The 22,280-nt window shown below is 43.7% G+C and overlaps 1 protein-coding gene across 6 annotated transcripts in view; it reads right to left on the reverse strand.

The window, feature by feature from the left end:
• Positions 1 to 22,280, reverse strand: part of PCNX2 (pecanex 2) — a 305,993-nt gene that overhangs the window by 40,094 nt on the left and 243,619 nt on the right. For all 6 annotated transcript variants that reach the window (XM_059900886.1, XM_059900885.1, XM_059900884.1 and 3 more), the window contains one exon: positions 20,082 to 20,297. In XM_059900886.1, the coding sequence (XP_059756869.1) occupies positions 20,082 to 20,297 (216 nt within the window). The remainder of the gene's footprint in view (positions 1 to 20,081; positions 20,298 to 22,280) is intronic.

Genomic DNA, 22,280 nt, shown 5'->3' on the forward strand with positions numbered 1-22,280 from the left:
ACATTCTCATGGTGGTCATGGACGCGAATGGCCAAAATGCAGGATGGTTATATCCTTGAGTTCTCCTTTCCAGAAACCTGCAGGTCATGGCAGAGCAGATAGGAGGCTAAAGAAGGTGGCAGGTGGAAAGGTCTGAGAGCAGCTAGGTGCACGCTGAAGTGTTACCAGGAGGGGTGTCCTGGAACAGCTTCACAGCCTAAGTGCACCACCTCACCTCACGTGACTGGGAGCACTGGGTGAGCTGAATACATTTCCAAAGGAGCGAGTTCTAAAAACACAGGATAACGGGCGTCAACAATCTTTGCTAAATGAGACACCATATCTTCTTTAATATTTTTGTTAATGATTTGAGGGGAAACATATACAGTATGCTAATGACGTGAGATTACTGGTACCTCCTGGAATGCAGAGTTACGATCTAAGGACATCTTGCCAAACGGCTTTGGCAGCCTGAAACTAATACACTGAAAATTAGTAGAAATAAATGGAATGTCCTGCACCGTGGTTCAAAAAACCAGCTACACAGTTCATTAATATATAGTAGCATACTTAACAAATACTTTGGTAATTTCTTTGAACATACGAACCCGAAGTAGGATAACACTTGAAAACTGAATGTGATCTTGATACCATCAAAACAAAGGGATAGCAAGAGTCAGAATATACCTCGTTTTACTCCTTCGGATGCTACACATAAAGGGTTACTGATAAAATGAAATAAAACTAGATGATTTGGGCAAGTTACACTTTCTCCATTAAAAAAATATAATAGTACTGATTTGAACAAGATCATACAGATTGTTAGTTACATATCAAGAAAACTACAGGGTTGTAAAATAACTCAAATTATGTTACTGAAGAATGACTAAAAGATCCAGGGACTTTGACTTTGCATAAAAGAAGACTTTGGGGGAGACAATGGTCGTCTTCAACAACTATCTGAAGGGCTATTGTGGAAATGTGAACTTGATATTCTCTGTAGTCCCAGAGGGCATTATTATGACCAATGGGAAAAAGCTTCAGGGCATAGTGTTTACTATAACAAAGGTCATTTTAACAACTATGAGTTCAACAATGAGATGGGCTGCCCTATGAGGATAAGAGGATAAGGAACGAATTAGTGATGACAGGACAGTAGTAATAGGTGCTAAAAACCATAAGTACAAACCACTTAAACCAAAGTCATGATGAAGAGAAGAAAAGAAATGAGAGAGAAGATAGGAAGGACAGCCAATCAACTGGGGTAGTTGTTATTGGTTGTGGTGATGGTGGTTTGTATCTTTTTCAAGATAATTGAGTCCTTAGTTATTGACAGAAGGAAAAGGAAGCACAAAAAAAGTAAGTTTTTCTCTATGAATTGCTTTAGTTGTAGCCCACCAATTTTTTATATTGTGTTTAAAATTTCCATTCAGGTAAATTGTTTTGTAACTCACCTACTCAGTTTTTATTCCTTACAGTTCTGTTATTAGGTGTATGCATATTTAGGACTGTTTTGTCTTCTTGATGAATTGACTCTTCAGTCATTATGAAATATCTTTATTTTGGTAACATACCTCGTCTTGAATCTGATATTAATACAGCTATTCTAGCTTTCTCATAATTAGTGTTTGTAAGGGATAAAACTTTCTGTCCTTTTGGGACTTCCCTGGTGGTCCAATGGTAGAGAATTCACCTTGCAATGCAAGGGATGAGGGTTCAATCCCTGGTTGGGGAACTGAGATCCCACATGCCGCAGGGCAACTAAGCCTACGCGCCACAACTACTGAGCTCGAGCACCTCAACTAGAGCCCACGTGCCCTGGAGCCTGTGCGCCACAACTAGAGAAAAAAAACCTGCATGCCACAACTAGAGAGAAGCCTGCACTCCGCAATGAAGAGCCCGCGTGCCCCAACAAAAGAGCCCGCATGCTGCAACTAAGAGCCGACGCAGCCAAAAATAAATAAAATTGAACTAAAAAATAATAAATAAATCTTAAAAAAAAACTTTCTATCATTCTACTTTTAATCTATCCATGTCTTTGTATTTAAAACATATCTCTTGCAAACTGCACATAGTTAGGATTTGCTTTTTTATCAGTTTGATAATCTCCACCTTTTAATTACAGTGATTAGTCCATTTACATTAATGTGATTATTTATATGACTGGGTATAAATCAACCATCCTGCAGTGTTTTTAATTCGTCCATTTTTTTTTCTTTGCATTCTTTCCAATATTTGGGGGCAGGGGTAGCGTGCTGAATAACTTTTAGTAATTTACTATGTATCAGCTTTTAAATCAGTTAGCTGTAACTCTGTTTTATTTTTTGCAGTTTCTCTAGGAATTATAATGTGCATTTTTACCCTATCACATGGGTAAAATTCATACTACTCTTCCTGTAATGTAGGACTATTACAATGGTATATTTAATCCTTCATGTCCTTTGTGTTATTGTTGTCAAGCATTTTACTTTAATGTATATTAACATTTAAACCCCACAATAGTTTGTTATTATTTTGCTTTAAACAATCAATTTTGTAAAGGCTTAGAAAGAAAAAAAATCTTTGCTTACATATTTACCATTTCTGGCAATCTTCATTCTTTTATGTAGAATCAATTTTCCATCTGCTATCATTTTCTTTCAGCTTAAAGAATTTCCTTCAATATTTCTTGCAGTGCAGGTTATCTGGTGATTATGTCAACTTCTCTTTAACTGTAAAAACTTAAATTTTGTCTTCATTTTCCTAGATGTAGAATTCTGGGTTGACAGTTTTATTTTCCTTCCAGCATTTAAAAAATATCATTGCATTATTTTCTGGCTTGCATTATTTTTTAATGAGATGTTAGTGATTAACTCACATAGTTGTTTCCCAGTATATTATGTGTTTTTAATTTTTCTCACGGTCTTAATAAAATGACGATAAAAAATCTCAGACGCTCTTATAATTATTCTTTAATTTTCAGCAATTTGATGATCATGAACTTGGGTTTGGTTTTCTTTGTGTTTATCCTGCTTGGGGTGTGCTGAGCTCTTGGGATTTATGAATTGATATTTTTCATCAAATTTTTAAATTTTTTGAATAATATTTCTTCAATTTTTTCTGCCCCTATTTATTGCTTCTCCTTTTGGGATTCCACTTATACATATGTTAGGATGCTTGATATTGTCTCACACATCACTGAATCTTTATTTTCTTTAATCGTTTCATTATTTGCACATCAGTTTGAATGGTTTCTATTGCCTTGCTTCAAGTTCATTGATCCTTTTTTTTCCTGTTAACCCTATCCTCTACGTTTTTCATTTCAGACATTGTGTTTTATTCATTTCCAGAATTTCAGTATTTTTTCCTGTCAATTGATAGTCTCAATTAATTCATTCATTATGATAATTTTTCCTTTGAATTCCTAAACATATTAATATCTGTTTGAAACTTCTTTTCTGTTAACTCCAACATCTTTGGGTGTGTTTCTATTTTGTTTTGTTTTGCTGGTTATGGGTCACTTTTTTTCTGCTTATTTACATATCTACAAACTTTTATTATATGCTGGGTATTGATGATGTTATAGTACTGACAGTCTGGACTGTTTTTTTTCCTTCCCTTAGAGAGAGTTATTTTCTGTTAATGAGTCAATTTATTTGCACGTCAGCTTGTCAGCTTGATCCTTTTGAAACTTGTTTTTAATCTTTGTTTCGAAATGTCTACAGTAGCCCTTATTCTAGGGTGAGAATATCTTTACTCCTAAAGTTGGTCTTTCTGGAGCTCAGTTGAATTCCTGGGATGTTCAGCCAGGTCTCTCCACTGGCTAATTGGAATTTCTACATCTCTCATCACGATATGGCCTCTGTCATCTCTATTTAGCTCACCTCACCAGTTACTGTTCTCTGTCAGGTCTTGATTATACACGCTCTTGCTACACAAAAGCAGGTTAATATTCATCCAATCACTAAAGGGGATCCCTATACTGATTTCTGTAGCTCCTTAACTGCGAAATTCACTCCTGCCTAGTACTCTGACCCACAAAGTCCAGCTACTTAGCAGCCCAGAATTCTGATTCTACCTCCCTAGCTAAACAAGACCACTGTGCTCTCTTCGGGCTCCACCTCCCTGCTACTACAGATAAGAAAGTGCCTCTGGGAAGAAAGCAGGGACAATTGTGGGAGCTCACTTTGTATGCTTCCCCTCTTTCAATGATCAGAGCCTTGCACTGTCTATTGTTCAATATCTGAAAACAGTTGATTAATATGTTTTTTCCAGCTTTATCATTGTTTGTGGCAGGGAGGATATTCCAATACTGGCTACTCTGTCTTGGCCAAAAGAAAAAGTCTCTGAATCCTTTTACGTGTCTTTTGAAACTTAATGCAAACATGAAACCTGTCCCTACACCCACTTCCACACCATTCATTTTTCCTGGGATCCCATCTCATTATTCACCATGCCTGGTACTTAGTAGGTGATAACAAGGTGGCTGGAGGAATGATCGAAGGAATAGCTGGATGAACAAATGAAAGAATTCTTATCCAGATCACTATATTACAGGCAACAGACACCCTATTGAGAAAATACATAGCAGATACAACAGACTCTTGTTACATTACAGGAGGAAGATAAAGAAAAGCAATGCTTAAACTAAGCCTCTCTATAGAACCCATGCGTGAGATGACCGTAATACATCAGAGATGAAAAACTGCAACCTTCAAATAAAAATGTACACGCAGAACTGTTAGGGTAACAGTCTATGAACTAGGAGTCAAGATCAGGAAGGGGAGAGCACGCAGGTTGCTGTAACATAAAGTGAAACGGTGAAGAGCTGATCCCAGGTCTTAGGATTCCATTCATCTCTCTCCAAGACCTCATTGCTTTGGGTCTTAGCTGAAAGCACTCTTTTTTAAACATTTCAGGGATCTCTTTGCTCATTCTGTAATATAGAACTCTTATTCCCTCTGGGAAAGATGTACAGAAGTACACAGGTGAAACACAAGCAGTGAGTAATTCAGATCGCAAGCTCTGGGGCACCCAGAGTGAGTAACGAACCACCACTGCGTCCTAACTGAGCCACCTACTGGGACCCCGGGACTGCGGGCATTAGACTCCAGGGGTGGGGGAGGTCTCATCCCACCCCAATGGCACAAGAAACAACACTGGTTTACTGCTAGTTAATACTATGATTTGGGAAGAAACGCTCTTCCAGTGAAAGGAGTAATAGATCTCACAAAGGAGAAGCATAAAGGGGGACTTTCACCTCAAATAGATTAGCAAAACTGTTTAAATGACATGCCTTGAGGGTTTTTTTTTCCCTCCTTCCTTTTTCTCCATCCAGGTCAAGCATTTTATCGTGTTGGGCTGACGCCAGCGTTGTTTGTTTGTTTGTTTTACATCAAACTGGAAGGAGTGTGTGTGTATTTATGAGTACATGAGATGATGCAGAATTTGGATTTCTACCATCTGAAGGAAATAAGTTAGCACCATCCTCTGTGAGAAGCAGGGGCTCATTTCTACACTGATAAGAGGACGGTTGAGGAAGGGGTTTGCTGTGAAGGACTGCTAGGCTTGGTAGAGACATTGTAACTGCCCAAGGTTTTTAATAAATACTCAGTTTAGATAGGTCTTGGTGCCTTTTCTTAGGAACAAAAGATTCATAGTCGGGTTCACGTTGTAAAAGAATATGAAAATAATGAAACCCAGCCATGTCTGCAAAGGCACTAATTTTGCTGTTCACATGCAAATCAGACCCATATCCTTCTCAGAGAGGCTCCCTGGGTTTAGAGCACATTCCCTCCAAAGGGAAGACCAGAGGTCTGCTGCCCCTACACTGTGACCTTTCCCGGATGGCTGTCTCTGGAGTTTCCATGGAAACGAACTCTTGGCATCTTTCATGTTGCTGTGTTCTCATGGCCTAAGTCAATGGGACACAGAAGGCATTCAATAACCATTTTTAAAATGAATTTTGAGGGACTTCCCTGGTGGTCCAGTGGTTAAGAATCTGCCTTCCAATGCAGGGGACGTGGGTTCGATCCCTGGTCAGGGAAGTAAGATCCCACATGTCACAGGGCAACTCAGCCCACGCGCCACAACTAGAGAGAAGCCTGTATGCCACAACGAAGAGCCTGCGTGCCACAAAAAAGATCCCGTGTCCTGCAACTAAGACCTGATGCAGCGAAATAAATAAATAGATAAATAAATATTTAAAATGAATTTTAAGAGTATCCTGGAGTCTTTTCATCCTAATAGATGAGCGTGCCTCATGAAAGCTGTGAAAATTGAGTGTCTGAACTGACAGTGTGTCTAGTAGATCCCAGATACTTTGCACACAGGATATGCATCAATTTCCAGAGTGCAGCCAAAATGCGGGGCAGCCATTGCGGCTGTGCGAGGCAACCCTCTCCTGGCTACCTGACCCTTTCCTCCTCCCTCTCCCTGTTGCCGAAGGGGCAAGACTGCCCCCCTTTAAGCACCATTGGGCATCCTTACCAGTGACTGGCCAGGCCTGGCTTATTTATTCATACTAAATTCCAAAAAGGAATGAAGTCCATTTAAAAAGGCAGACACGGGGGCTTCCCTGGTGGTGCAGTGGTTAAGAATCCGCCTGCCAATGCAGGGGACACGGGTTCCATCCCTGGTCCGGGAAGATCCCACATGCCGCAGAGCAAGTAAGCCCGTGTGCCACAACTACTGAGCCTGTGCTCTAGCGCCCGCGAGCCACAACTACTGAGCCCGCACACCACAACTACTGAAGCCCGCACGCCTAGAGCCCGTGCTCCGCAACAAGAGAAGCCACCACGATGAGAAGCCCGTGCACCACAACGAAGAGCAGCCCCCGCTCGCCGCAACTAGAGAAAGCCTGCGCGCAGCAACGAAGACCCAACGCAGCCAAAAGTAATAAATAAATAAATAATAAATTTATAAAATAAATAAATAAATAATAAAAAGGCATACACAGTACAAAAGCAAATGATAAAATTTAAGTGACAATGGGGACAGGAAAAATATAATGAAGCCAGAAGGATGTCAAGAGACCTTCACTTCACTCTATGATGTCCTATATATTTGCTAAAGGTGGGCCACTGATTTCACTCAGGCTTTCTAGCAAGCAATGTAGAAAGATAACTTGAGGAGTGTCTCGTGTCCTTAAGACAGAAACAAAATAATTGCTTGGAAGGATCATAGCTATTTCTGGCTAAGACACCAGAGAGGTGACATCCCCAGGACCCTCATAAGAGAGAACATTGTACAATATGGTGACCATCATCTTTCTCAGCATTGCATGGCAGGTACAATCACGATGTTCCAGAGCTGTTCTAATATGGCCAAAGTACAATTAATAAAATTTCTATAGGTAGCCAAAATAATTCAGCTTTAGGTATGTGGTTTTCCAGAGGTCTAGTGTCACCCAAGGGTAGATTGTGGAGATGCAGGAGGACTGGGAGAACTTCACACCTTTCAGGAAATCCTTGATACGGATCATTTCTCTCCACCCAGTTTTTTATTTATTTTTTATTTTTTTAAATTTTTTGGCCGCGCTGTGCGGCATGCGGGATCTTAGTTCCCAGACCAGGGATCAAACCTGCGCCCCCTGCAATGGGAGCACGGAGTCTTAAGCACTGGACCGCCGGGAAGGCCCCCTCTCCAGCTAGTTTTGACGGTCACTGTGCATTGAGGGGCAGTGAATTTCAATGTCCTCTCCGACAAGCACAGGAGTGCAGCTATTCTGCGCGGCTGGTTAGCGTAGACACGCCTGCTTCAACGGTCCACCAAGCTGGAGGTAGAGGTGACATTCTCCTGGGAAAGCTGGGAGGCCAAAGGAGAACGTCTGTGCGATGTGAGAAATGAAGGGCTGGCAAACACAAGTCGGGGAGGTGCCTTCCTGGCTGGGAAGCCTGGGCCAGGATCCCTGAAGCGGGGAGGGGAGGCTCAGGCAGTCCAGCTGGAGTGGGAAGTTGAGTCCTATGGAGACATTTGAACTTCATTCTCTAGGTGACAGGTAGGCCACAGGGGTTTTTAAATCCCAAGGAAACAGGAAGAAAGTTGCACTTAAGAAGCCTTCCCCTACAGCCTTGGGGGAGTAAAGAGGAGAGACGGGAGATGAGGCAATCAGCCACCCCCAGTCCCATTTCAGGTGAAAAGCGCTGGGGACTGAAACCAGGGTCCAGGCTGTTTACCAAGAGGTCAGAGGAAATGATGGAGAGGAGGCGCCATCATGTGATGGGGACTTCAAAGGGATGCGTTAAAAATGGTCCCCTGAAGCAGCAAGGCTGCACTCAAAGAATGTCGGCTTGTTTACAACCTCCCAGCAAGGGCGGGCACATTAAAGCCCAAATGCACAACGTATTTTAAAGATGGGGCCTCCCAGCCCTACAGTTTTTCTCCTTATCTGATGTGCGTTGTCCCAAACACCCTGGCAACTGGATTCCACAGAAAACCCCAAATATCATCAACATTGTTATGTTTAGTTTTATCCACTAATAATGGTTTAAAATAACTGTACTAGAGATTTATTTGAGCTGAGTTTTCAAATGGCCACGGCCTTCATCAGCCCAATGTGCCAGGCCGGTGTTTTCCGCATGCCAAGCAATGAGGTCACCAGGAGGGGCTGACAGAGAGCAGTTTAGATTATCCTGAAAGTACAAGCAGCCCCTGCTTATGAAGTGGAAGAGACGTAGGCATAGATACGGTTAAGCCAATGCTTTTCAAGCCTCAGGTGGGATTTACAGACACACACTTTGGGACGTGTGTTGGACTATTATTAAATAAAATGTATTTCCTTCTGAGGCCACAGGTAAGCTCGTTCCTGAATTGCTCAGGGCCACAAAAGGAGGAGGCCATCAGATATAGACATTGCTAAGTACAAAATAGTTCACTTCCCTGAACACTGGGACCTCACACAGCCCAGCGTGCGTTGCATGTTGGAAACACAAGATGTGAGAGACGCAGCTTAGCCCTGCGAGCGCTTGCTGGAGATGCAGTCTTCTTAGTGCCCCTCATAATACCGTAATACACGTAATTCATGTCATAACGAGGACTTCCAGAACATTTTTCTTCAGGCTGGAACTCTATCGTTACTTCTTGCTAGTTGGTGAGATCAAGGGCCATTTCGTGACCAAATGAAATAATGTCAGAGAAAGCTGTTTAAAAGTTTTTGAAGGATTGTCATTTCTAGAAGGTCACGGTGGAATTTTTTCCCCAAAATTTCTCCTGCAGCTTCAATGTCATGGAGATGTCTTTCTCAGCCCTTCCCCCACCCCACGCTAGTTCTCTGGGACGGAATCTTAGAACATGAGCCTACAGGAACGTGCAGGTCATCTATCCCCAGCCACCTGCCCTGGGAGATGGCCCTGTATCTGCCCGACATCACCAGATTTAATTTCTGGAAAGAAATACTTATTATAACAATAGTCTGTTTATATGTAAAGCTGTCCCATTACACTTCCTAGTTGCTAATTGCTAAACATCCATTTGATAATCACCCCCTTTAAATTAATCTAACCTTAAAGATGGAGAAATGGTCACAGAGCAGAACTAAAACAAGAAACAGGGTTGGCCTGTCGAGACACTGAATGAGTTTAGTTTTTTATTCTTTTACTGGACAATTTCTTCCCAGTCCCAATTTCCATTCCTTCGGCCACATTCGACCCGAGTGTCTTTTAAGTGTCACACTGAGAATCTAGGAGAAGTGTATTTGCTCAGTGTGCAGTGGAGGAAACGTATGTTAAAATAGTTTATAGCATGTTTGATTTTGTGGAGATAGCAGAGGCTTTTTATTATAACAATTTTATCTCCCAAGGAGCCTCAATTTGCTTTAAGATCTGTCCACAGGAATACAACTTCTTCCATGACCTGTTCGGCAGGATAGATTTTTGAATGTGGTATAACAGTTTTTCTCAGAGAATTTTTATTTCAATACATCATCTATTTATGGGACACATACCAACTTAAAAATGACTTCTCAGATAGCATCTCACTGATTGCACACATCAACCTGGTTATGCAGACGTAATTTTTTCTACTAAAAATAAGGACACTGAGTCTTAAAAGCAACTTGTCCAGTAGAAGGGTCTGGTCTTTTGAATTTAAAAATCAGTATTTTCCCCTTATCACACAGTGTCTCATGAGACTTGACCAATTACAAGCAAAAGTTCCCCGAATTTACTTTTTTCTACCAGCCCACAGGAGAAAATGAAATAAACAAAATCACGCAGTGCACAGGGAAACTTACACTGGGCAGGTATGAAGCATAAGAAAAGTTGAAATATACATAATAATGATATCTGTGAATGATATGCTTCCCTCCATTCCTGTTCCATTTCCAGATGAGAAAACCAATGCACTCAACCTTCCTGAGTTGGCCCCTTTCTGATTAATATTTAATTCAAAGTTGTATTATCTTGCTTTTCTCCCACAAACTTTTTTTGTGTGTTGAAAGTTAAAGTATGCAGACTCTGTTAATGTTCGCCAGGAAAGCCCCTCTCCTTTCCCAGACTTGCTATCTGGACAAGCAGGGCTTTGTCTTGTTCACTAACATGTCACACAATTTGAAATGAAGAAAAATATGTGTTGAGGAATTCTGAGTGGAGAACCTATTATTTCATGGGTGAAGTTTGGAACCTAGGGACTTAACAGCTTCCTCAAGCTAGGTAGACAAAAGAAGTAAAGACTTGCTAATGACCTAGATGTTGCCATAGAGAAGACAGCATTCTAGCTAGTTCCAAGATTAGTGAGAGCTAGGGCTCTACGTGGATTAGCCAGTTAGGATAAGCATTTGGGTTGGATTAACTTTAGATAAGATTAGGTTACACAGATATTTTTTAAATGTCCCTGCAGGCTGGTGATTATGGGCTGTTAGCCTAACTATGAAATGGCTGATAACATTTCACACAGACAGGAACATATATCTCCTTTTTTTTGGATATTTTCCAGACCCAATGGTAATGTGGGGTTACGTCCTGATAACTAACTATGCCTCTGCTTTCCATGTTCCTTCTGCAGGAGCCGACCAGCTTTCATGCTTCCTAAGGCAGTTGGCAGTTCAAGAAACTGAGCTGCTAAAAGAGGTGGTGCCATATTAACACTTAGGAGCATATTCAGGTGAAAGTTTTATTTTTGAATTTCAACAGCCAAAAAATGGTTACTCGTTCTTTTTCCCATATTCTCTCCTTATTTATCTTTCCTTCCTTCCCTCCTCCCTCCTCTCTCCCTCCACCTCTCCCTCCCTCCCTTCTTTCTTCCTTCCTTCCTTCCTCCCTCCAAGGCAGAGGGGTTTACTACAAAGGTCATGGACTTTGGAGTCTGCCACATCTAGGCGTTTACCCCTCTGCCACCACCGGTGACTTTGCAGCCTTGGGCAACTTACTAAACCTCATTCACCCAATTATGTCATGTCTGAAAGAGAGATAATACCTACTTGCTGTACAGACTGCTTATGAAGAATATTCTGATAATATACGCAAAGGGCTTACTATGGTACCTGGCACATAACAGGTGCTCAAGAAACTTCGGACTGTCTCTCCTTCCTCCCTCAACCATCCTTTACCGGGCACCCCTCCATGAGACCGTCAGTGTACGGGGAGAGAGGCAGGAGACCCAGCCTTCGAGGGTCTCACAGCCTGTTAGAACCTGGCTTAGTCAATTTTTCATAGCCTGCAGGAATAAAAAGCTGAATGTACAAACTGTGCGAGAACACTGAAAGTAAACCGGCTTTGGTTGTCAAGTGATTACTTATTGCTTTGTTATCAACAAACACTGACTGACTGCCCACCATGTGGGCTGAGCATCTGGTCCTGATAGCAAAGATTCACAATCTACACATACAAACACATAAAAACAAACGTCATTTTCACCGCCGCCCCTTTGTTTTAAATAAAAGGACAGAGTAATCTGCATTGGTTATGTTTTCTTGTTTGAACTAGGATATGAACAAAAACTGGAAATATTTGATCACCTGGGAACGTAGAAAATATATACAAATGCAGTATCATTCATTGCAAGGAAATACTGAGAAATGAATAAATCACCAGAGAAAAAATGTAGTTGCACAAATAATAGAAGAGGTAAATGTCCACATAACACGATGCATATCTGATATCATTTTTCTTGAGTGTTCCAAAAACCCACTTTATCAAATGACTCTTAAATATATATGTATTTATTATATGTAATACAATAAATATATGTGATATATATATATATGTCTGTATATATAAATACACATAATTTCCTAAGATCTCCCCTAAGATGATTTTTGGAAAACAGATCTTACTGTGATAAAAACGTAGCAGTCCTATACTAACAAGGATATCGAAGGCTGCAGGTATATCTACACGCATAAATAAATTTCATTTCAGCAGCCTCGAAACTTTCCACGCACGTGACGCAGCCTCAGATGACAGAATCCGCTTCATCGTCCCATGAGAAAATATTGTTTCACTGCAGCTCAAGCCATTTGCGCAGGGAGCCCTGCAGTCGAATTCCCACACCGTTCTAGAAGTTACATTTTCTGACCCCATCGTAATCATCACCTCATCCGCACCGAGGCCACAAACCCTTGAAATTCTTTCTCTGTGCCCCCCTGGGACTGATGATACATTTCCCAGCTTTTCTGAACGCCCTCCCCTCTCTTCTAGGCGCTCGGCTGGAAGGATGGCCCCCCTGCTCCCCAGGGGGTCTGCAGTGCTCCGCAGTGGGATGGACTGCTTTTAACACGCCTCCCAGGAGTACTTCCAGCTGATGCTTTCAGGGGACACACTGGACCTGCCCCACCCTCTCTCGCTGACATCCTCTACAGCCCCTCTAGGTTACGTCCAGTCCTTCCGTGAAGATGTTGGCTCTGGCTCGCTGTCAGTCTGCAACACACCTCCTGCCATCACTCTTGGGACTTCAGTATCCACCGAGATGCTCCTTCCGACATCCTGGCCTGATCGCCACCCTCCGATGATCTCACCTTCCACCCGACCTCAGCCACTCATTTCCACGACCGTAACCCTGGACCCGGATTCCCCCAAAGTGCTTCCCCTCTGTAAATATCTGCTCCAAACCTCCTAATCTCCAGCAACTGCCTCCTCTCTTTCCAGCTCATTTCCTTTACCCATTCAACTTCAACCATCCTGGTACCCTCCCCAGATCCAGGAAGTCTTCTCCCCAGGTGGTATTTCCACCTCTCTCACACCCTCCCTCCCCTTCTTTCTCAGCTTACATTCCACGGCCAGGCATCAAAATCACTATCACACCCTTGTCCTTGCCTTCACGACACTCATCTGGCTCAACCCCAACCCTGATTAACTCCACCTCTGCCCTCCACACCTGCACCCATGAAGCTGGATGTGGCTTAGAGAAAAATACGAGCAATCTTAACGGGTCTTCTTTTAAAGTCATGATCGCTGATCTCAAGTGCGCTCTTCATGCTGGGGATGGACTACTTCCCTACCCCATCCTCCTCCCGTGCTCACGCCTTTTCTTTAACGCCACCACGGGTTCCATCCTCCCAGCCCTTCGGATTCCATCACCTGCCATCACAGCAAGCCCTCCTCTTCCCTTGGCCTGAAATTCCTCCACGCCGCTTCATCGTCACAGAAATGCTTCTGACGCCCAATCCGATCCTCAGCTGGTGGGCTAACGCTTAGGCATGCCCGCCTTGCCTGTGGCGACCCTGTGCCAGCAGGAAGCCAGCAGCTACTTAACATCGCCCCTTGACACCAGCCGTGGCTCCAGGCACTGGGCTGTCTACCAGCAACACCTATTCCCCGGGAGGAAATTATGTCCAACTCCAGCAGGGAGAAGTCCAACTGTCCCCCACGGATGACATGGTGGAAGTATTTTATATCTCCTGGACTGATGCGCCGTCAGAGCTGGAGAGGACTTATACTCACACCGAGGCTTTGATGAAGGAATTGAGACTCTGAGAAGCCAAGTCGCGTGTGTGCCCAGTTGAACATCCTGACCTAAAGTGGAGTTTTCTGTGCAACTGGGAAAACGATATGGAACGTTTGCAAGGCTATACAAGTGATTGAAGGCATTATACTCCAGTTACTTAGTGTTTAGTAAACCAAATGAACACCATAGTACAAATTTCAAACAAATACCCGAAAGGAAGAATGTAAAAACAGGAAATGGTCAGGTAGAAAGAGAAGTTAAGAGAGTCGTGTGGGTTTGCCCAACTCTACCACTAAGTAGCTGTGAGCCTCGGATAAGAATTCATCTCCGGGAGCCTGGATTTCCCCATTAGTTAAATGGGAGGAAGTGTTGGGATTATGGCCGTTCTGAGGGTAGAGGTCACCTGCACAGGTGAGAGAGTGCTTTGTAGGTCATAAAGGATTCCCTTCAATGCCCTTATTTTTGCTCCTATTCTCGGTTCTTCTCTTCTTCATTTCTAAAGACAGTATTCAAGTTGCCTGACTCCTCTTGCTGGCAGCTCTGTTCTCCTCATTCATGTTTCTCCGCTTTTAGAGAAATAAGCCATCAACCTAAGTCACCTGGGTGACTAACAGAGAACAGACATGGACTGAACAGATAATCAGTTCTCACTTTCCCTTCTTTCTGTGCCCACCTACTCGGATGATGGTTAAATGGGTTTTCCAATCCAACAGATTCCATTTCTTCTGCAAAGGCTTGAACTTGGTGCCCCTCACACTGTGGACCTTCTAAAGTGCATTATCCATTTCCTTGACTTAGATTTAAAGCCAGTGATTCATTTGCCAGCTCTTGAATGGTTTCCTTCAAGGCTCTCTGGTTGGGTAAATGCAAGGGATACTCATAAGCCCAAGAGCGGCAGTACAATCCTGTTTCATTACATGCTCAGCAACAAAAAATTGTATTTCTATTCTGGGATGCATGGGCCAAAAGGAGGAGAATAGAAGAACGTGGATTCTTTGCTTGTATTCTTGATTTGAACTTGTATCAATCATTCACGATAGTACCATCCAGTGGAAATAGGATGTGCCGGGAACCCTGATCAATCTTTTGGGCTACCCAGGATCTAAACCCCTATTCTGTTTGGAAACTACCCACAGTGCCGGAGACCAGCTAACTGTTCACCAAACCTTTTTACTTTTTCTCCTGGGTACTCAGCTAGACAACATTTCTCTTACATTGGGTTGGCCGAAAAGTTCGTTCGGGTTTTTCCCTACGATGTTATACCCGAACGAACTTTTCGGCCAACCCAATAGTTGTGTCAGTTCTGGACAACAGAATTTAAGAGCGAATGATGCATCTCAGGTTCAGAACTGGCCCATGACGATCTTCCATGCAATCCTCCACTCTCTGCCAGCTTGACACTGAAGCCCAGGGTGACCCCGAAAGCAGTGCTCTAGGGAATAGGCGGAACTTCTATTGGCCAAGATCCCTGGCAGCGTGGAATAGAGCCATCCCCTCACCCCACCGCCTCCTCTCACTGATTGGACTCTGTGTGAATGCAAAACAAACCTCTACTGTGTCAGCCCCTGAGATCTGGGACTCAACTATTCCAGCAACCAGCAGGACATCGACAAATGTACCCATGTTACAAGTCTCGGCGAGAGAGAGTCGTCACCTCCTACTACAGGCACTGAAAAGTCAAGACCCTCTTTGGCCTCCTCTCCTTTGCATCTAGAGCACATGCGTGTGATCGCAGCATCTCATCCGTCAGACGCACCCACACCAGATGTGGACGAATGAGCTAGTGACACAAAGAAGCAGGGCTCGTGTGGAAAGCGTTCTGGGAGGGAGGCCGTGGCAGAGGCCATTCATCCTGTTTTGGGGGCAGAAGTGGTACCAGCAGTAGCATCCAGTGTCCAGGATCATGATGTCAGTGACGTGAGGGCAGTGCTGGGTCCACCAGCTGACGTGCCACCCCTTCACAGGCTCAGCGCTGCCGTGTGATCTCAGGCTCTCGTGTGAGAGCCACCAAGCCTGCTTCCCCAGCCATCTCAGCAAGTCTGTGCCCTGGGTAATAGCTTCCAATAAACCCTTCTCCTGCTTCAGTTAGCCAGAGATGATTTCTGTCATTTGCAACTAAAAATTCCTATGGATACAAATGCATCCCTTTCAGTGAGAGAACGACAGATGGACCTTCTTGCTCCCTGGCCTTGCGGAGGCTTCCTCTAGGGTGTACTGTTCGTTTCCTGAGTCAGAGTTGACTTGTGCCGGGAGCAGCTCATCTGTTCACTGGTGGCTTTGGTACGCTTCAGGACAGAGGTCTAACGCATCTGTATTTTGACTGCCCCAGGTTGTGCTGAAGGAGGTGAAAATTTGACCAAAATAAAGCCTGCTATTTGGGAAAATGGGAAAACGGAAAGAAAAATGAAGTCCTAAAAATATATCTTGCAGAAATACCCAAAGAGGAAAAAGAAAATAAGATCTTCCCTGGGAATACGGTACTGGATGGTGCAAAGAGATAGAAAACAGAACGGGCTTTTTAGGTCAACTGGTTTCTTCCTGCAACAAAAGCATAATTTAGATTTCATCAAGGTGTATGACCTCTCAATAGCCCTGTGTTCCAAACTCCAGTAGAACTAGGCCAAGGAAAAGGTATTGGACAAGAGTGAGGGGTATCGGGGCAGGCTTTTTTTCTCAAGACTTCATTCCTGGGCAATCACTTTGCACGATCACTGCCTCTGTCTTGTGCCCAACACATCTATGTTGGTCCCCAGCTTCCTTCCATATTTCACCCAGTGACGTTTCTGGAGTCTGGTATGTTGTTATAAGATTGGCCCCCAGTGGCTCATGCAGTGTGACAGGGCCCCTTTTCTACCACCTGAGTCTGAGCTGTATTTGGGATTGGCTGGGGCCGATGAAAGACGGTAGGGGTGACTTGGTGCCTGTCCTGGAGGCTGAGCCATAAGAGGCCTTGCAGTGTTTGTGTTCCCCCCTTTGGAGCCCGGAGACCACCTAGCTGTGAAGATGCCTCATCCCGCCCATTGGAGGCTGAGCGGCACCAAGGGGCCAGGACCGGTAGCCAGCCCTAGACAGGAATGGTTAAGCCAAAAAAGAAAACAATTCATACGAGGTGAGACCAAAACGTTCACTGTGGTAGATTAAAAACCCCTACTCTATTGGTGGGAATATAAATTGGTACAGCCACTATGGAAAACTATATGGAGGTTCCTTAAAAAACTAAAAGTACAGCTACCATATGATCCAGCAATCCCACTCCTGAGCATGTATCTGGACAAAACTATAATTCAAAAATATTTAAGCACCCCAATGTTCACAGCAGCACTATTCACAACAGCCAAGACATGGAAACATCCTAAATGTCCATCGACAGATGAATGGATAAAGAAGGTGTGGTACATATATACAGTGGAATACTACTCAGCCATCAAAAAGAATGAAATAATGCCTTTTGCAGTGACATGGATGCAACTAGAGGTTATCATACTAAGTGAAGTAAGTCAGACAGAAAGACAAATACCATATGATATCACTTATACGTGGAATCTAAAATATGGCACGAGTGAACTTACCTATCAAACAGAAACAGACTCACAGACATAGAGAACAGACTTGTGGTTGCCAAGGGGGAGGGGGGGAGGAAGAGGGAGGGACTGGGAGTTTGGGGTTAGTAGATGCAAACTATTACATTTAGAATGGATGGACAACAAGGTCCTCCTGTAGAGCACAGGGAACTATATTCAATATCCTGGGATAAACCATAATGGAAAAGAATGTAAAAAAGAATGTATATATGTGTATTACTGAGTCATTTTACTGTACAGCAGAAATTAGCATAACATTGTAAATCAACTATACATCAATAAAATTTTTTTTTTTAAAAAGAACCCCTGTTGGTGATGAGGAGCTGCCAGACAACGTACTGCAGACTTCTAGAATCTAATTAACTTTGAGCCCTTCGATTCAAAGATGGGTTAAGTTTGCAAAAAAAGCTGTAAGCCACATAGAACTTGTGCTATAACAATAACTCAGATTTAACTCAGTGAACCTTAAAAGTTCTTCCTTCGAATTCCGGAAAAAATAGAAAGCTCTCAAAATAGGCAATTCTATTGCACTATTGCACCAGAGACACTTAATTTCCACCACTTTTCGTGGCATTTTCTGGCATTTGTGCAAAATGCCAGGGAAACATTGCCTCTCTTTTCTGTACAATCTGATCATTACTCCCTCAGCCCAAAAACCTTTTCCAAAATAAGCTCCCTAAATTAGATTCCTAGAATTTCTAAGGATGCACAAGAATCCTCTTTAGGTAATAGTTGTTAAAAAGTGAAGTAATGGCCATTTGTTCTTGGGTGAAAGGTGTCCTTTTGTCACTGTGAGGCTCTGGATGGCCATGACCTGACTCCTGTTTACCTTTCTAGCATTTTCTGTGACCCCTTCTTCCCAAAACACCTGGAAAACACATCTGGCTCCTTCGTGCCTCTTTGTCATCACACCAGCGGTTCCCTCCTCTCTGTTTCAACTGCAGCCCCTCCTCCGTCGAGCCGACCAGACTCCAGGCTGATTCCAGTGCCCCTTCTCTGGACCCCAAGCATCCCAGGTACAGTGTCACCTTAACACTCACCTCGCAGAGCAGTAATTGCCCAATGCGTGTCTGCCTTGAGATGAGGCTCCAAGCTCCTTAAGGCGGGGCCTTCACTTCTGTACTCGAAGCACCTGAGCCAGTGCCTGACATACGAGCAGTGCTGAATAAATGTCTCCCAAGTGAATATTAGACTCATACGTCCAACTAGCTACCGGACATATTCACTTGGATGAATCAAGGGCATTTGAAAATATCCAAAACGGAGCTCTTGATTGCATCCTCAAATCCGGAAGCGTTGTTCCTCATCCAGGCTTCCCAGTTTCAGTAAACGCACCTCTGTCCACCCGGCACTCGACCTAGAAAGCAGGGAGAGGCTGCGCGCCCCCCTTCCCTCACCCCAACACGTGGGCCTGCCCGGCCACCTCCAGGCCCCCCAGCACGTCTGTGCCTCTGCCCTTTTCTCCTGCTGGGGCGACGACAGGACACTCCTAAGTGGTCCCCCCGTTTCTGCTTTCGTCCCCTCTGGTACCCTCTCCGCACGGCTACCAGAACGAGCTCTTGAAGTGCAAACCAGGTCAGTCATGCCCCTTTCCAGAACCCTCCATGGCTCCCCACTGTGCACAGAAAAAAAATGAAGCCCTTACCCCCTGGCCAGGAGGTCCCCGTGACCCGGCCTCCCACCCTCTCTGGTCAGGTCATTCTGCCCCGGTTGCTCCCGACTCAGACATCCAGCACTTCCCAGTTCTGGGCCTAGAACATTCTTCTTCCTGTTCTCCTCAGGATCCTGCCCTGACGATCCCATCTCATGTACCACCTCCTCACCCTCTGCAGTGATTTCGGTCACAGACCCTTATTCACCTCCTTATACCTTCTCTGCAAGCTGTGACTGCTTTGCTCATTTGTTTACTTGTTTATTTTCCACACGTCATGAGGGTAACACTCAAGGTCACGTGCCCATTGCATCCCCAGCATTAGAACATTGCCTGACACAGAGGGAGGGTTGTACTGGAGAAAGGCGTGTAGGAATGAAGGATAAACAAAGAACCCAGGAGACGGGCCCATGAGTACATCTGTGATACTGATCCCTGCGTGATCACGACACAACTGCAGCGTCTGATTCATGGAAAAAGCAGAGTCACACTTCCAAGATTCAGGCCAACTCAGTAACCACAGGGCAGTAAGCATTCATGTAGTGCCTGCATGTACGTGATCTCATTTAAATCACACAACGACTTTATGAGGCAGCCATTCTTCTTATTATTATCATTTTACAGATGATAAAAAAAAAAAAAGCTAAGAGACACTAAATGACTCACCCACAATAGACCATGACACTCGTAACCCAAGGAACCAGGTTCCATATGGTCCACACCCTCTTATTGCTTCTGAGTTTTTCCCAGAAGGAATGAAACCAAAACCCTGACTTGCTACTCTGAAGGTTTACACCAGACGTTTCACCTTATTATTACCTCAGATGACTGGGGTTTAGTTATATCCAAATACATGGAACAAAGTGATTGTAGCAAGTTCCCTAATTCTCATTCTGTAGGACAGGCATTCCATTCTTCCTTTTTAAGGGTGGCTTATTATTAAAGCTTCGCATGATAATTAACTCAAATGACTGACTTCCGACAACTTCCGACAATAAAGAGATTCTTACCTCGGAATTCCAGTCCCCGAAGTTGAAAGGTGACAAGACCATTGCCGATTTCAATCAGGTGAACGAAAGCATTGAGGTAATCTGAAGCCAATATAAAGCAATCGCCAGAGCTGTAGTTACCCCATCGGCCAAGCACGAGGTCTCCACAGAGGGACTCCTGGAGGGCCCTTGTCAAGTGTTCGTAAAAGATGGAATTGAGGTTGTTGCCATCATTCCCTGAAGACAGGACGAGAAATAATATGCCCAGTGAGTCCGACTCCAACCTGCTTGACCTGGGAGACAGGGAGCTGTCACTTGATTAGGGGTGAATCAGATCTTCAGACACTTCGCCCGTCAGGGTGGTGACACCCTCCTATTTCTTCCCGCTATACTCTTCCTGGTCAATGTCATCTGCACAAATGGATTGAGTTCCCGTCTAAATGAGACACCTGACAAATTCCTACCTCCAGCTGAGATCTCTGGCCTGGGCTCTCAACCCGTCTACTTCCTCATGGACCTAACATCTCTTGTATGTTTCAGATGCTTCCCCCCTGCAGTGGTCCAGGTCAGGTCCCCACCTCTGCTCTCCACCTCAGCCAACAGCACCACCATCCAGTCGGCCACAACCTAGGGATCTTTCTTCCCACTCCTTCCCACCCAAGCCTCTCAATTTTACTTTCTTCAAGTATTTTTTGCATCTTCCTACTTTTCTCCATTCCCATTACCCCTACCCTATTCCAAGCTCCATGATTTCTCAAGTAGATGACCACAGTGGTCATGTGACTCACCTACACATCTTTACTGGGACCTGCTCACTCATCGATTCTCTACCTCACAGCCAGAACAAGCTTTCCAGACTGAAAAGGGGAAGGTGCCATCCAGGACCCCCCAGCCCATGATTCAAAGTGGTTTCTCAGGGCTCTCTAGAGACGACTTTGTAACATCGCCTATAATAGGCTCCCATAAGTTATCCTTCATAGGAATAAGCTAGGACAGCCCTGATCAACCCAGCGTGTACGGTCACACCAGGGGCGCCATGCGGTCTGCTCCCCACTTCACTCCCCATCTGTACCTCCCACTAACCCCTTCCTCATCCTTCACGCTCAGCAACACAGAACTTCTCTCAGTTGAGTGACTCACAGGCCCCTGCCCAGCCCAGGCCTTTGCAGAGACTGATCTTTCTGCCTGGGTTTTCCTTCCGTTCCTCTCTGGCTCATTACCGCTACGATTCTTCAGACCTCTGCTCGATGGCCACCTCAGGGAAGCCGTCACTGACCACCTCGCCAGGCCAAGTCCCCTGTTACAGGCTGTCAGAACTCTGACCCTCTGCTTTGAAGCGCTTGTCACAGTTGGAATCTGACTTCTGTTTTTTTGTGTGTATGTGTATGTATGGTTATTTGATTAACATTCGATTTCTCTAATGCACCCAACAGTGAAGGAAGACTGAATATGCTTCTCTTTGTATCCCAATACTGGCAGAATTCCTAACACCTAGTAGAGAATCACTAACTATCTGTTGAATAATAGATAACACCATAGATGATACAGCTTCATTAAGAGAAATTTTGCCTCTGAGAACATTCCCATCGAGTAACTCCAGGGTTTCATTGAGATATAATTTACAGATAATAAACTATGTGTGTGTGTGTGTGTGTGTGTGTGTATACACACACACACATACATATACATACATACATATATTCTACAATATAATTATTGCTAGTATTATATATTACATACAGAAAATAAATAGTATATATATACATACATTGAACAATATTCGTAACTATTACTAGTATTATATATTGTATACAAATCTATATATAATATTATATATTATATACAAATCTATATATATTATATACAAACCTATATTTTATATATTATATACATAGATATAAATTATTATATATTGAGGCAATTTATTGTTTTTAAGTTATATATGTATATCAAACTCAGACTTATTGAGGAATAACTTACAGAGAGTAAAATTCACCCTTTTTAGTGTCCAATCCTATGAGTCTTAAAATATGCCTCTAGTCACGTAACCACCACTTAGAATGATGCATTTGTGTTTCACCCATACTGTGGTATACAGCAGCAGTCTGTTCTGTTTCTTTTGTATGCAGCTACTACAGTTTGCTTATCCATTCAACAGCTCAAGGACCTTTGGGTTGTTTCCAGTGTTGGTGACGATGAGTAAAGCCACTCACAGTACTC

Source organism: Balaenoptera ricei, chromosome 16 (assembly GCF_028023285.1).
Source record: "Balaenoptera ricei isolate mBalRic1 chromosome 16, mBalRic1.hap2, whole genome shotgun sequence".
Lineage (NCBI taxonomy): Eukaryota > Metazoa > Chordata > Mammalia > Artiodactyla > Balaenopteridae > Balaenoptera > Balaenoptera ricei.